Here is a 17,163-nt window from a genome sequence, read left to right as displayed (position 1 = left end):
GTGACTTTTAAATGCTAAGTCGCTGGCTTTGAAAGCAGACCAAGGCAGGCCAGAAGCACGGTTCGATTCCCGTAACAGCCTCCCCGAACAGGCGCCGGAATGTGGCGACTAGGGGCTTTTCACAGTAACTTCATTTGAAGCCTACTTGTGACAATTAGCAATTTTCATTTCAAATGGCCCAGCAAGCCACACAATTCAAGGGCAATTGGAATGGGCAATAAATGCTGGTCCAGCCAGTGATACCCACATCCCATGAAGGAATAAAAACTTAAAATACTAAAAGTCAGGCAGTATCTATGGAAAGAGAAGCCATTAAAATTTCTGGTTGATGACTTGGTCTCAAAACTGAAAATGTTAGAGATGTAACAGATTTTAAGCAAGTACAAAGGACGGAGATGAGGGGAAGAACAAAACAGGATGTTTGTAATAGAGCAGGTGAGGTTAAATGACGAAAAGGATGATGATGTAAGATGGGAGATGCTACGAGGACAAGAAAAGAAATAAAAAATGGGACTAAAGGAGATGTAAAAGGTAAAGCAAAATCATCACCATGGCTTCCATCCAAAAGGAATGGGGGTCGAGGTTATGATTTGGAACTACAGATCTCAATTTTGTGTCTGGAAGTCTGTGCACCTAATTGAAATTGAGATGCTGTTCCTTGAGCTTACGTTGACCTTAATTGTGATAGTGTAGGAGACTGAGGAAAGATAGGCCAGATGAGAAAACAGCAGAGAATTAAAATAATAGGCGAATGGAAGGTCAAGGTTACATTTTCAGACTAAATGTAGGCGCTCTAGAAAGCGATCACCCCAGCCATGTTTTATCTCAATGCAAAGAAAACCTTGTCGCGAGCAGCAAATATGGTATACTAAATTGAAAGTACAAGTAAACTGCTGTGTTGGCTGGAAACATTATTTTGAGCTCTGGATGCTGGGAAGGGAGGAGGTAAATATTCAGGTGCTGCACCTCCTGTGCTTGCATGGGAAGGTACTGCGTAATAGGGTGGGAGTTATGGGAGTGATTAAGGAGTGAACCTGGGTGTCATGGAGGAAATAGTCCCTTTGAAATTCTGAAAAGGGAAGAGAGGGGAAGATGTGTTTGGTATTGGTGGTGGCAGAAATGGTAGGGGAGGGTCCACTTAACAAAAGACCAAGAGTCATGCATCCAATTTTGCTGATGTTACAAAACTAGGTGGGAATGCAAGCTGTGAGGACACAGAGGCTGCAAAGCAATAGAAACAGGTTAAATAAGTGGGCAACAAGGTGACTGATAGAGTACAATTTGGGGAGATGTGAGGTTATTCACTTCAGTAGTAAGAATAGAAAAGTAGAATTTTGTTTTTAAAGGTGTGGATGATTGCATTGACATCATGGCCTTGAAGGACATCTGGCTGAGAGGTAATGGCATCTCTTCCCAAAATGAAAGCTCCCCGCCTGGCTATGCTTTACATCACTTGCCCTACTTAGACTGTCACTCTGATGTTGTGGCTCTTAACATCAAATTGCACTTTGGTTGGACCCCTTACTTCTTTGGCACATTCTTCTCCTGAGCATCTCACATTATTCCACCCTTCCTGCCTCTCGCTTGAAATCCTCATTCGCTACTGCCCAATCAAATATCGTAAAAACTTACTATAGCCATGTTTGCAGATGACATTAAAATAGGTGGGATAGTAAGTTGCAATGAGGAAATAAGAAGCTCGTGCACACTCCCGGGAAGCATGCACTATCTTCATCGGGTTGTTGCACATGACTTGTATGGAGTGAAACCCCTTTCAGTTAACATAGGGCACCCCCATGATGGCCCGGTGAGCGTAGGGCAACATGCATCGCATCTAAGTCCCCCTGGACCTGGGGCATCCAGCGATGGTGGAGAAACCTGCTGCACAGGCATCCTGATGGGATTGGTCCATGTTAAAGTCGATGTAGTTTTCTGCCCGGGCATACAGGGCATCGGTATGCCCGAGCATAAATGCCACACAGGTTGCTGCTCGAACCCTGGAATGATCTTGAGGTGTAAAAGTTCAGGGCTGCAGTTACCTTGACGGCCACCAGGAGCGGGTATCCTCCTCCTCTTCCATGTGGTGCCAAGTCCGCGAGGACATGGCACAGGACCCTCCATTCCCCCATTGATCCCCCTCCCTGTCCGGAACACCCTGGCAACACACACCTGGCTGCAGCTGGCCCCTCTCAGTAGACCCCAGACAACGTCACCTGGACCGGGTTATGGTCCCCTCCCCATGGCATTCGCCCACCCTTGTGGGTTGTGTGAAGTGCTTACTTATCCAAGATTGTCAATTCCCTAATAGCGATAGCCTTCAGCCATGCGGCCAGAGGTCTCGGCGGGCGGCGGGGGTTATAGGTGATCGTTGGAGCAGACGGGCAGGGACAAGGGTTTCCCCCGGAACGGGTACACAATTTCCAGGGGTTGGCCTGGTGGCGCCGTGAGCAGTTGCCTCCGCCACCACCAATCCCATGGTGACCCACCCCTGCGGAGGGCCCCCCCCCAGCCCCACCCGAATGTCGACTCCCACCGAACATGGGGCAGCAAGCCCAGCGCCCTTGGGCTCTTTGCTGTGAGCAAAAATACTCACTCACCTCCTCAGCTCCCCATAGGTTCACGTTTTTAAAAAGGAGTATTAATAGGCGTCAACATGACCACTTGCTGGGAAGGACGATGAATGACAGAAAGCAGTTGGTTATGGGGTGGCTCTCGTTAATTGTATGGAAATATTCTCCCCCTGTCTGTGTGGGTTTCACCCCCACAGCTCAAAGATGTGCATGTTAGGTGGATTGGTCTCGCTAAATTGCCCCTTAATTGGAAAAAAATAATTGTGTACTCTAAAGTTATTTTTTTTTTAATTGTATGGAAATAGGGCTTAAGTGGTGATAATTGGTATCTTGCCACGCTTACGGCAAGATCCCGTTTTCATCGCAAACTGTTTGGCGCCTGGCACGATTCTCATTTTTGGCCACTCCCGCTATTCACCGACCTCGTTTCGCTTGAGTTTAATGAGGCTAGAGAATAACACCCTCTGTCTCCTCTTGCTGGTGGGATTTTCTGATCCCGCTGAAGTTAATGAATTTCTGAATGACTCAATGCATTTCACAGCCCTGCCTCTGTTGCAGCGGGGCCATATAATCCTGTCCCTGGTTTGCAAGTGATTAGAAAATACATTTTGCATTCTCTTATGTTTTTATTACATTGTTTTAGCAATTGCAGTCATTATTAAGGCATAGGCGTGTAAAACAATAGAATTAGCAAAACTGCCATTAGATCTAACAGCTCCCCTCTTCGTAATGCAACACCCCCCACTACCATCTTCTCAATTTAATTTCAATCGAAGTGAAGTCACCGACTGCGTGCCTTCTATTTCTAAAGATTTGTTTCTTGTTGAATCGCTGCCCACTGGCAACATCAGATCATGGTTCCCCAATTTCCTTCATCTCTTCTCTGTCCAGAGGGCCATCTCATTATCTACTGAACTCATTTAAACTGTAGAACACCACTACTTAATTTAAAAAAACTTCCCTTGAGCAGTTGTGCTGTTACGTTTCACAGTTTACAGCACAAATATTACAAAGCTGCAACATTATTGGCAAAATTACCAAGATACATTAAACTCAAGAAAATCAAATGAATAAAATAAAGCCCAATAGCTATTTGTTCCTTTTGAAGTCACCATTTGAAAACATATTACCTACATTTAAATAAATATAATGGAGCCATAATGGAGCCATTAGGATTCAAAATACCTTATCAAGGTGCAAATTAGGGTTTTGCTCTTGTTAAATTTTCTTTCAAGGTATTACTACACTCCCAAATGATTTTACTAATGCTTAGGTGCAAAAGAACCACCTTCTTGGGTTATTTTTGGCACCTCCATAATGATATCAGAACCTTTACGTGCAAAGATTTTTTAAATTCTTTCATGGGATGTCGGTGTTCTTAGGCCAGCATTTTTGCTCATCCCTAATTTCCCTTGAAAAGATGGTGTTAGCCACTTTATTGTATTGTTGCAATTCATGTAGGTACACTCAGTGTTAGGGAGTTCCAGGATTTTGATCTGGTGACAATAAAGGAACGATGATATAGTTCCAAGTAAGCATGTTTTCCATTTGGCGGGTAACTTGCAGGCGGTGGTATTCCCATGCATCTGCTGCACTTGCCCTAGGTAGTAGAGATCATGGGTTTGAAAGGTGCTGTTAAAGGAGCCTTAGTGAGTTGCTGCAGTGCATCTTGTAGATGGTATGTACACACTGCTGCCATTGTGCATTGGGTGTGGTGGGAATGAATGTTGAAGGTTGTGGATGGAGTGCCAATGAAATCCCAGCCAAGGTTTCAAGTCTAATATGACTCTGCTTTGGAATCCAGTTCTGAAGAAACTTCACCTTGAATTTGAAATGTTATTCGAACATGGATTTGAAAAGATGAAAGAATTGTTTGGAGAAGCCATTTATAAAAACACATTTAGTTTGGTCTTTCAAAAGCTATTTGATTTCAACAGGAATTTTGAGTACATTAAGATATATATTTTTTAAACTTTAGAGTATCGTATTCTTTTTTGTCCAATAAGGGGCAATTTACCTGGCCAATCCACCTACCCTGCACATTCTTTTGGGGGTGAAACCGACGCAGACACGTGGAGAATGTGCAAACTCCACACAGACAGTGACCCGGGACTGGGATCGAACACAGGTCCTCGGCACCGTGAAGCAGCTAACCACTGCGCCACCGTGCTGCCCCAAGTACATTAATATTAACCTTTACCATCACACTTTTGATTCAGGCCTCAACAGGGAATGCCCCACCGAGGCTGCACTCAGCCACATATTTTGCACAGGAAGAGATCGGGCGGCATTTTTCAATGGCGCCCCGATCTCTCGACCTCCCTGATGCAACCCCCCAATACCCAGCTCACCTATTGGGAGGGTCTTCGAGTTCCCGCACCCCAACTCACATGGGAAAGACACACCCAGGCCTGATCCCTGGCATGGGCAAAATGCCACTCGGGCAGAGCCAGCCTGGCACCCTGGCAGTGCCAGCCTGGCCAGGAAAGTGGGGGGGGTCTCAGCGAGGCTGGTGGATCCCTGGAGCCGGTTTGATCTGGCACCGGCAGAGTTAAGTGAGTTTTGCAGCTCACTTAACTGAGTCTGTGTCCCACCCAATATGGGCGGGATCCAGATCGCAATGTCTTACAAGGTCCCGCGAGGTGTAACGACCATCGTGAATTCTGGGAGAGGCCTCTCCTGGGATCTACAGTCCACGTCCCGCTCTGATTCCGGTGGGTCAAGTCTGGTAATTCGCACTCTTGGTGTTCTACAATTTAATAGAAACTCAGTAAATGCAAAATGGATGACTTCCCCAATTAAAAGGAACAGATGCCTGGGTTAACATTAAAAATGTTGGGCTGCACAGTGGCGCAGTGCTTAGCTGCTTCTCGGCGCTGAGGACCCAGGTTCGATCCCGGCCCGGGTCACTGTTCGTGTGGAGTTTACACATTCTACCCGAGTCTGTGGGTTTCACCCCCACAACCCAAAGATGTGTAGAGTAGGTGGATTGACCTAGGGGGCAACACTGTAGCATTGTGGATAGCACAATTGCTTCACAGCTCCAGGGTCCCAGGTTCGATTCCAGCTTGGGTCACTGTCTGTGCGGAGTCTGCACATCCTCCCCGTGTGTGCGTGGGTTTCCTCCGTGTGTTCCGGTTTCCTCCCACAGTCCAAAGATGTGCAGGTTAGGTGGATTGGCCATGATAAATTGCCCTTAGTGTCCAAAATCGCCCTTAGTGTTGGGTGGGGTTACTGGGTTATGGGGATAAGGTGGAGGTGTTGACCTTGGGTAGGGTGCTCTTTCCAAGAGCCGGTGTAGACCTCGCTGGGCCGAATGGCCTCCTTCTGCACTGTAAATTCTATGATCTATGACCACGCTAAATTGCCTCTTAATTGTAAAAAAAAAAGAATTGGGTACTCTAAATTCATTTTAAAAACGCATTAAAAATGTAGTAAAATTCTTGAAATTAGCTACTTTTAATAATAATAATCGTTTATTGTCACAAGTAGGCTTCAATGAAGTTACTGTGAAAAGCTCCTAGTCGCCACATTCCGGCGCCTGTTCGGGGAGGCCGGTATGGGAATTGAACCCGCGCTGCTGCCTTGTTCTGCATTACAAGCCAGCTGTTTAGCCCACTGTGCTAAACCAGTCCCTATAACTTTTATAAGTTACTCTGTTTTTGCTGCTGTGGTATTCTTCAGCAATGGCCTGCTGTACCACTGCTTTTCAGGCATTCCCGCAATTGATTTAATTTGAATAACAATGCGCCTTACTAATGTGAAACCAGTTTACCAACATTTATGAAAATTAACATGCTGAATGCAACTAATATTGAAATTAACTTTTATTTACCTGCATCAATAGGAACCCACCACCAATGGCTGTAGCTGCCAGCTTGCCAATCTTCTGAAAGACAAAACCTGCACACCTGAAAGTGAGGACAACAGAACCATGTAAAAGTCCTTCCTGTTTATTTCCTTTGTTTCCATTTCTTTAATGTTATTTTATTACTTTGGTCCGTGCCTTTAAACAGAAGATTGAAATTGAAGCAGCCTACTTGTCAGGACATTGTGCTCCCAGGTTTTGTTTTTGGAAAGGAGAGGTCCGACTCCTCGGCACTGAGTGGATCTTAGGAACCAGAGTTGGATAGATTGGTTAGCAGCCAACCGTTGGGTTGGCCAGGTACAACGTTCTGCTGACAACGGTCAATGACTGATTCCTGGATGTTGCTTTCTAGAGAACTGGGCAGAAGCCTTTATACTTTAGAGGTGAAATGAATGCTTTCTCTCCTGCTTACTGAAGTGAAAGCATTGCTCTATCAGGGCAGCACGGTGGTGCAGTGGTTAGCACTACTGCCTCACAGCGCTCAGGACCCGGGTTCGATCCTGGCCCCGGGTCATTAACCGCGTGGAGTTGGCACATTCTCCCCATGTCTGTGTGGGTCTCACCCCCACAACCCAAAAAGGTGTGCAGGGTAGGTGAATTGGTCATGGTAAATTGCCCCTTAATTGAAAAACAAAATTGGGTAATCTAAATTTTTTTTTTTAAAAAAGAAAGAACTGCTCTATTGTTCTGAACGCGGGTTGTGCCCGGCACATCCTTTGCTGTGAACTTGGAATGATGCTGAGTTTGCAGAAAAAGTAGACAACCTGGCCAGAGAAAACTATCTCAACCTAGCAAGCAGAAAGAAGTATCAAAATTAAAGCTAAACATTGGTGAGATGCTAACCGGAAATCATCCTAGCGCATCAAAGATCTTTACCCTTTTATTATATCAATATTTTCCTTACCTTTCCACCACCTTTTCCCACCTGTGTGTGTGTGGAATGGGATGGTGGGGGGGGGGGGGGGGGGGGGGGGGGGGGGGGGGTTGGGAAAGGTGTATTATATAGTCAGTTATATTTTCTGTCTGTTTAATTATAATACTATACATAATAAAAGATCATTACTTGTTTTAAAGTTACAGACCTTGTGACTGCAGTTTAAGAGGCTCGGCCAAGAACCTTGGGTAATTTAAATAAAATCTAATTTTACCTAGCTTGCAACTCCGGATCCAGTGGGGCTGGAATTGATCGCGCACAAGCCCAGGGTGTCATGACAACGAAGTATTAATTTTCATTGAGGGGAGCGTGAAAGTGGAAGGGAATCTCAAAGCCACAGGAAGGACTGAAAGCAATCATGCGGATCCTAAGAGAGTTTGGAACCTTCTCAGGTTACGAACTCAACATGGGCAAAAGCGAGGCATTCCCAGTGAACCCAAACTGGGGAGGGACAGAGCTGGAGGGACTCCCATTCAAAATAGCCCAAAACAGATGCCGATACCTGGGGATCCAAATAGCCAGAGACTGGACACAGATCCATAAGTGGAACCTAATGCTGAGGACATTGTGGATAGCACGTTTAGCGAGTTGGTCACACCGCAGGTGAAAGGTACTGAGGGAGATAGAAAATGGGTGGCCAAAAGACAGAGCAAGAGTAGGAAGGCAGTGCAGGTGTCCTCTGCGGTTATCTCCCTGCAAAACAGATATACCGCTTTGGATACTGTTGAGGGAGATGGCTCACCAGGGGAAGGCAGCAGCAGCCAGGTTCATGGCACCGTGGCTGGATCTGCTGCGCAGCTGGGCAGGAAGAAGAATGGCAGGGCTATAGTGATAGGGGATTCAATTGTAAGGGGAATAGACAGGCGGTTCTGCGGACGCAATCGAGACTCCAGGATGGTATGTTGCCTCCCTGATGCAAGGGTCGAGGATGTCTTGGAGCGGCTGCAGGACATTCTGGGGGGGGGGGGGGTGAACAGCCAGCTGTCGTGGTGGTGCACATAGGCACCAACGATATAGGTTTAAAAAAATGGGACGAGGTCCTACAAGCTGAATTCAGGGAGTTAGGAGTTAAACTAAAAGGTAGGACCTCAAAGTTAGTAATCTCAGGATTGCTACCAGTGCCATGAGCTAGAGTAGGAATGTCAGGATAGATTGGATGAATGCGTGGTTCGAGAGATGGTGCAAGAGGGAGGAATTCAAATTCCTGGGGCATTGGAACCGGTTCTGGGGGAGGTGGGACCAGTACAAACCGGACGGTCTGCACCTGGGCAGGACTGGAACCGATGTCCGAGGCGGGGTGTTTGCTAGAGCTGTTGGGGAGAGTTTAAACTAATGTGGCAGGGGGATGGGAACTGATGCAGGAAGTTGGAAGGTAGTAAAACAGGGACAGAAACAAAAGGCCGTAAGGGGGAAAGTGTAAGGCAGAGAAGCCATAGTCAAAAATCAAAAAGGGCGACAGTACAAGGTACAGTGACTGAGGGGAGCTCAGTGAATAGGACCAGGAATACTAAAAGGAATAAAACGGGAAGTGAAAACATTAATGGGAAGCAACGCGGCAGGTTGTTACATGAAGATATGGGTTCAACGACAAGGAAAATTAGGAGAAAGGTTAAGAGGAAATATAACTTAGGAGAGGTTACTGATCGAGGTGTTAAGATTCAGAACAGAGGTAAAAAAAAGCCAACATAAGTGTACTTTACCTGAATGCTCGTAGTATTCGGAATAAGGTAAATGAGTTGATGGCGCAAATCATCGTGAATGACTATGATTTAGTGGCCATTACTGAAACATGGTTAAAGGATGGTCACGACTGGGAGTTAAATATCCAAGGGTATCAAACTATTCGGAAGGACAGAGTGGATGGTAAGGGAGGTGGTGTAGCTCTGTTATTTAAGGATGACATCCGGGCAACATTAAGGGATGACATCGGTGCTATGGAGGATAAGGTTGAATCCATTTGGGTGGAAATCAGGAATAGTAAGGCGAAATAGTCACTGATAGGAGTAGTCAATAGGCCACCAAATAGTAACATTATGGTGGGGAAGGCAATAAACAAAGAAATAACTGATGCATGTAGAAATGGTACAGCAGTTATCATGCGGGATTTTAATCTACATGTCGATTGGTTTAACCAGGTCGGTCAAGGCAGCCTTGAGGAGGAGTTTATAGAATGTATCCGCGATAGTTTCCCACAACAGTATGTAATGGAACCTACGAGGGAACAAGCGGTCCTAGATCTAGTCCTGTGTAATGAGACAGGATTGATTAACGATCTCATAGTTAGGGATCCTCTCGGAAGGAGCGATCACAATATGGTGGAATTTAAAATACAGATGGAGGGTGAGAAGGTAAAATCAAGCACTAGTGTTTTGTGCTTAAACAAAGGAGATTACAATGGGATGAGAGAAGAACTAGCTAAGGTAGACTGGGAGCAAAGACTTTATGGTGAAACAGTTGAGGAACAGTGGAGAACCTTCCAAGCGATTTTTCACAGTGCTCAGCAAAGGTTTATACCAACAAAAAGGAAGGACGGTAGAAAGAGGGAAAATCGACCGTGGATATCTAAGGAAATAAGGGAGAGTATCAAATTGAAGGAAAAAGCATATAAAGTAGCAAAGATTAGTGGGAGACTAGAGGACTGAGAAATCTTTAGGGGGCAACAGAAAGCTACTAAAAAAGCTATAAAGAAGAGTAAGATTGATTATGAGAGTAAACTTGCTCAGAATATAAAAACAGATAGTAAAGGTTTCTACAAATATATAAAACAAAAAAGAGTGGCTAAGGTAAATATTGGTCCTTTAGAGGATGAGAAGGGAGATTTAATAATGGGAGATGAGGAAATGGCTGAGGAACTGAACAGGTTTTTTGGGTCGGTCTTCACAGTGGAAGACACAAAAAACATGCCAGTGACTGATGGAAATGAGGACCATGACAGGTGAGGACCTTGAGAGGATTGTTATCACCCACCAAGGAGGGAGTGATGGGCAAGCTAATGGGGCTAAAGGTAGACAAGTCTCCTGGCCCTGATGGAATGCATCCCAGAGTGCTAAAAGAGATGGCTAGGGAAATTGCAAATGCACTAGTGATAATTTATCAAAATTCACTAGACTCTGGGCTGGTCCAGGCGGATTGGAAATTAGCAAACGTGACACCACTGTTTAAAAAAGGAGGTAGGCAGAAAGCGGGTAATTATAGGCCAGTGAGCTTAACTTCGGTAGTAGGGAAGATGCTGGAATCTATCATCAAGGAAGAAATAGCGAGGCAACTGGATGGAAATTGTCCCATTGGGCAGACGCAGCGTGGGGTCATAAAGGGCAGGTCATGCCTAACTAATTTAGTGGAATTTTTTGAGGACATTACCAGTGCGGTAGATAACGGGGAGCCAATGGATGTGGTATATCTGGATTTCCAGAAAGCCTTTGACAAGGTGCCACACAAAAGGTTGCTGCATAAGATAAAGATGCATGGCATTAAGGGGAAAGTAGTAGCATGCATAGAGGATTGGTTAATTAATAGAAAGCAAAGAGTGGGGATTAATGGGTGTTTCTCTGGTTGGCAATCAGTAGCTAGTGGTGTCCCTCAGGTATCAGTGTTGGGCCCACAACTGTTCACAATTTACATAGATGATTTGGAGTTGGGGACCAAGGGCAATGTGTCCAAGTTTGCAAACGACACTAAGATAAGTGGTAAAGCAAAAAGTGCAGAGGGATTTGGATAGGCTAAGTGAATGGGCTAGGATCTGGCAGATGGAATATAATGTTGACAAATGTGAGGTTATCCATTTTGGTAGGAACAACAGCAAAAGGGATTATTATTTAAATGATAAAATATTAAAACATGCTGCTGTGCAGAGAGACCTGGGTGTGCTAGTGCATGAGTCGCAAAAAGTTAGTTTACAGGTGCAACAGGTGATTAAGAAGGCAAATGGAATTTTGTCCTTCATTGCTAGGGGGATGGAATTTAAGACTAGGGAGGTTATGCTGCAATTGTATAAGGTGTTAGTGAGGCTACACCTGGAGTATTGTGTTCAGTTTTGGTCTCCTTATTTGAGAAAGGACGTACTGGAGGGTGTGCAGAGGAGATTCACTAGGTTAATCCCAGAGCTGAAGGGGTTGGATTACAAGGAGAGGTTGAGTAGACTGGGACTGTACTCGTTGAAATTTAGAAGGATGAGGGGGGATCTTATAGACACATATAAAATTATGAAAGGAATAGATAGGATAGATGCGGGCAGGTTGTTTCCACTGGCGGGTGAAAGCAGAACTAGGGGGCATAGCCTCAAAATAAGGGGAAGTAGATTTAGGACTGAGTTTAGGAGGAATTTCTTCACCCAAAGGGTTGTGAATCTATGGAATTCCTTGCCTAGTGAAACAGTAGAGGCTCCTTCATTAAATGTTTTTAAGATAAAGATAGATAGGTTTTTGAAGAATAAAGGGATTAAGGGTTCTGGTGTTCGGGCCGGAAAGTGGAGCCGAGTCCACAAAAGATCAGCCATGATCTCATTGAATGGTGGAGCGGGCTCGAGGGGCCAGAAGGCCTACTCCTTCTTCTAGTTCTTATGTTTTGACCACCCTGGTGGAGGAAGTCAAAAAGGACCTACAGAGTTGGGCCGCACTCCCACTCTCCCTGGCAGGGAGAGTGCAGATGATCAAAATATACGTGCTGCCGAGGTTTCCCTTTCTGTGTAGGTCCATACCGATCTTCATCCCCAAGGCCTTCTTCCAGAACCTAGATAGCTTAATTATGGTGTGTGTGTGTGTGTGGGGGGGGGGGGGGGGGGGAAGGACCCCAAATCAACACTGCAGAGGAGGAAATTTAAGGGAGGCCTGACACTGCCAAACCTGCAGTGTTGGGGCCACAGCTGTTCTCTTTATATATGAACGATCTAGATGAATGATCCCAGAAATGGTAGGCCTAACATACGATGAACGTCTGAGGATCCTGGGATTATATTCATTGGAGTTTAGGAGGTTGAGGGGAGATCTAATAGAAACTTACAAGATAATGAATGGCTTAGATAGGGTGGATGTAGGGAAGTTGTTTCCATTAGCAGGGGAGACTAGGACCCGGGGGCACAGCCTTAGAATAAAAGGGAGTCACTTTAGAACAGAGATGAGGAGAAATTTCTTCAGCCAGAGAGTGGTGGGTCTGTGGAATTCATTGCCACAGAGGGCGGTGGAGGCCGGGACGTTGAGTGTCTTTAAGACAGAAGTTGATAAATTCTTGATTTCTCGAGGAATTAAGGGCTATGGAGAGAGAGCGGGTAAATGGAGTTGAAATCAGCCATGATTGAATGGCGGAGTGGACTCGATGGGCCGAATGGCCTTACTTACGCTCCCATGTCTTATGGTCTTATGGTCTTATTACCACGGGGCAAAAGCAGCGGAAAGAGTGAGGCGATGGGTGCAAGAATCCAACTCGGAGTGGGTACAGATGGAGGAGGCCTCCTGCAAGGGAACGACCCTCTGGGCCCTGACCACGGCAGCACTCCCATCCCCCTCGGCAAAATACACATCGAGCCCATTGGGTAGCGGCCACACTGAAAACATGGGGCCAACTAAGACCAGAATGGCCCCATCTGCATTAACCACACATTCCCACCAGCCATGTTGGACACAATGTTTTAAAAAATGGAAACAGGATGGGGGAATGCTGACAGTTAGGGACTTCTAGGTAGGGCACAGACTAGCAACGCTGAATAAACCGACAGAGGAATGGGAATTGCCAACAGGAGAGGAATTGAGACACTTACAGATAAAACATTTCCTCTGCAAAGAGACAGTAGGATACCCCTGGGCCCCGGAGGCCAGGGGTATCCTATTGAGTGGTGGCATGAATTCCATTTGCATCTCATGAATGCTTATTAAAACAGTCGCCCGCCAGCATCCCGCCAGATCATCCAATCTTGCGCCACACTAGCGTGAAGTTACATTGGTCTAAAACCCGATTGCTAAAGAATGGCATGCACAAGACAGTCCTCAGTTCACAAATGACTTGAGGTGAAGGTAAAAAAGCCTTTCTGCCAGAGTGCTCCGCTGCACCTGATGTGCGGTTCACCACTCTGTTGGGGCCTACGTCCCCATGCCAAGCTGGACTTCATGAACAGCATTGTGCTCCTGGACCTATGGACCCTCCTATTTCACCATCTTGGATCAGTACTGCACCTGGAGTTGGGGAGTGTAGGGATCTCCTTTCCCCCAGTGCCATGCACCAGTGTCTATCTGGACAGAACTGTACTTACACAGCCACCACAATGAAGGTCTGAATTTTGACCAGGGTGGTGGCCTGATGAAGCCAAGGGAGGTAATGTGGAAGGAGGGCTGTGCAAGGAGAGATGGTGTGCGGGCTCATGGCAGGCAGAAGGGCAAGGAAGTGGATGAAGACAATGGAAGGTAGAGGGAAGACCGAGAGGATGGAAACTGGACCCCGACAAGGCTGCATGAAAATGTCACAAACAAGGGGTCAAAAGAATACCGGATTGTTCACTGGAAAGGGATGGGAGAAGACTCCAGATGCAGTGGGTAAAGGTCCAAGTGGGGCTTGGGCGTCTCGCATATGATGGGCTCAGGGAGAGGGTGGCTGAATCAAGGAACAGTCTTTTTCTTGAAGTTGCTAGCCTTTTCCTCAGGGTTGCTGACATCCTACACGATCTGGTGAAGACAGATGGGCTGGAGAAAGTGACGAGGGTGCTGGACAAGTATTTAAATATGGTGCCGGGAAGTAACTGGAATGCTCTATACAAACTCTGGCGTGGACTCAATGAGTCAAATGGCCTCCTTGTGTGCTGTTGTAACTCTGACCTTCAGGAGGGAAAAAATACACTGCGAGAAAGCTAGCTAGAAATATGAAGACGGATAGTCAGAGTTTCTCTGGATATTTAGAGAAGAAATGAGTTAACAAACGAGTGTTGGTCCCCTCCCCTCCCGCTGGCAACAAATAGATCCTCAAATAGGAACAGAAAGAGCCTCCGTCTCACATAGAACAACTCTTCTGACCCCCGAGAGGGAACTTGATCTTCTCCAGTTTTAAAAATTCATACAAATTCCCCAGCCATGCCGAAACCCGCTGCGGCACTGCTGACATCCAACTCAGTAAGATTCACTGCTGGGCAACCAGAGAGATGAAGGCCACGACATTGGCCCCCTTCCCCTCCAGCAGATCCGAAACACCAAAAATCGCCACCAAAGGGTACGCCGACATCCTCATCCCCACTATTTCCGACAGAGTCTCGAAAACCACTGCCCAGAAACTTTGTGCATCCCCAGAATATATGAGCGTGATTCCCCCTCCCCCTCCCATATGTCTCTCATTCAAAGAACAATACAACACAGGAACAGGTCCTTCGGCACTCCAAGCCTGTACCGGTCATGCTACCTCCACTTCCAAAAGAAACCGAGCCCGATCATATGAGCCCTCTGCACCACCTTGAACTGCATAGCACAGAATTAGGTTGAATTTATCTGGTGCATTATTTCACTCCAGGATCCCCCCCCCTCCCCCCGCCCAAGCCATATCCCCAGTTCCTCCTCTGGCGTCTTATCTTCTCCAAAAGCCATTCATAAATATCCCCAATCCTCCCCGCCCCTCCCAGCTCATCCTGAGTGAACAACTTATCTAACAGCGTATGCTTTGACAGCTGAAGGAACAAGGGCAGCTCCTTACATGCAAAATCCCAGACCTGGGTGTCTTACCTGCCCAAACAAATTCCAAAATTAATTTACCCACCCTCCGGAAAAACACCATGGGAAGGAATATTGGAAGGAACTGAAAAATAAATAAAAACCTCGGCCAAACATTCATCTTCGCGGTCTGTACCCTCCCTGGCAGAGAGAGTGGCAGGGCTTCCTACCTCTTCAAATCCGTTTTGACCCCTCTATCATTTATGCATTGTGGCCCAATCATGGGCCACTTAAATACCCAGATACTGAAATCTTATCCTGGCCACCTTGAATGGCAGGGCACCCACATTTGCACTCCTCGCCTGGGCGTTCACCGGACATACCTCACTTTTCACTACCCAGTTATACCCTGAAAATGCACCGAAATTCCCCAGTCGGTCCATTATTTTCCCCATACACTCCAGCGGGTTTGAGATGTAAAACAATAAATCATCCGCATACAATAGCACCTTGTGCTCCCTACCTCCCCTCAGAATGCCCTTTCACTCTTGAAGCCCTTAGCGCAATTGCCAAGGGCTCACTAGCCAACGCAAATAACAATGGGGACAGCGGACTTCCCTACTTTGTTGCCCTATGCAACCCAAAATATCCCAAATTCTTCTTGTTCGTTCTCACATTCGCCGTGAAGGATGCAGACAACTGCACCCATGCAACAAACGTCAGTCCAAACCCAAACCTCCTCAGGATCTCGAACAATTACCTCCATTCTACCCAGTCAACAATTTTCTCCGCGTCCATTGATATGATAACCTCCGGCGCTCTACCCCTTGACAGGGTGTTTATCACATTCAAAATCCTCCTGATGTTGCTTGAGAACTGCCTCCCCTTGACAAACCTCTGTTCCTCTGAGACCACATCTGGCACATACACGTCCAACCTCCTCGCCAGCATCGTAGCCAATAATAATAATCTTTAATGTTGTCACAAGTAGGCTTACATTAACACTGAAATGAAGTTACTGTGAAAATCCCCTTGTCGCCACAATACAGCGCCTGTTCAGGTACACTGAGGGAGAATTCAAAATGTCCAATTCACCTAACAAGCACATCTTTTGGGACTTGCAGGAGGAAACCGGAGCACCCGGAGGAAACCCATACAGACAGGGGTAGAAAGTGCAGACTTTGCACAGACAGTGACTCAAGCTGGGAATCGAACTCAGCACTCTGGCGCTGTGAAACAACAATGCTAACACTGTGCTACTGTGCTGCTCTTTCATACCTCCACATTTGTATTCAGAAGGGAGATGGACCTGCAAGACCCACACTTTGTTGGGTATTTATCCTTCTTTGGGATCAACAAAATAGAAGCTTGCACAAGTGTGGCCGGCAACTCCCGCTTCGTCAACAATTCATTATACATCTCCAGGAGATGGGGCATCAACTCGGCCAAAAACAGGGTTTATAAAATTCTACTTGAAAGCCCCGGTGCCTTTCTCAATTGCAACAAACGCCATACACTCCATTATCACCTGCAACCCCAATGGTACCTCAAATCCATGTCTCTTCCCATTCTCCACCTTCATAAACACCAACCCACCCCCAAAATGCCCCATATTATCCCCCCCCCCCGGGACTCAGACGTATACAGCCCCTGATAGAAGGCCTCAAAAAGCCTCATTGATTTTTTTCCGGCGTCGTCACCAACCCTCCTCCTGCCTCCCTCACCTGCACAATCACCCGCGCAGCCGCCTGTCGCCTCAACTGATGGACTAGCAGCCGATTAGCCTTCTCCCAATACTCATACTGAACCCCTCTTTTTTTTTTTTAAGAATATTTTATTGAAAATTTTTGGTCGACCATCACAGTACATTGTGTATCCTTTACACAATAATATAACAGTATAAATAACAATGACCTGTTTTATAAACAAGGAATAAATAATATATAACAAAAACTAAAACTAAAACTAAATGGCAACTGCCTTGTCTCAGAAAAACACTCTCCAAAAATATGGTTTAACAATCCAATATACAATTATTTATAGCAATGACCTATACATATTATAAATATATATTAATAACCCTGAGACTCCTTCTGGTTCCTCCCCCCCCCCCCCTCCCCCCTGGGCTGCTGCTGCTGCCTTCTTTTCCATTCCCTCTATCTTTCTGTGAGG

The 17,163-nt window shown here is 46.1% G+C and overlaps 1 protein-coding gene across 2 annotated transcripts in view; it reads right to left on the bottom strand.

Moving 5' to 3' along the window:
* fundc1 (FUN14 domain containing 1) overlaps positions 1–17,163 on the bottom strand; it is a 60,990-nt gene that overhangs the window by 6,086 nt on the left and 37,741 nt on the right. For both annotated transcript variants that reach the window (XM_072513839.1, XM_072513838.1), the window contains exon 3: positions 6,406–6,481. In XM_072513839.1, coding sequence (XP_072369940.1) covers positions 6,406–6,481 — 76 coding nt within the window. The remainder of the gene's footprint in view (positions 1–6,405; positions 6,482–17,163) is intronic.

The sequence above is a fragment of the Scyliorhinus torazame genome, chromosome 8 (genome assembly GCF_047496885.1).
Source record: "Scyliorhinus torazame isolate Kashiwa2021f chromosome 8, sScyTor2.1, whole genome shotgun sequence".
NCBI lineage: Eukaryota > Metazoa > Chordata > Chondrichthyes > Carcharhiniformes > Scyliorhinidae > Scyliorhinus > Scyliorhinus torazame.
Note: the sequence above shows the minus strand (reverse complement) of the source record. Positions and strands in the feature narration are given on the sequence as shown.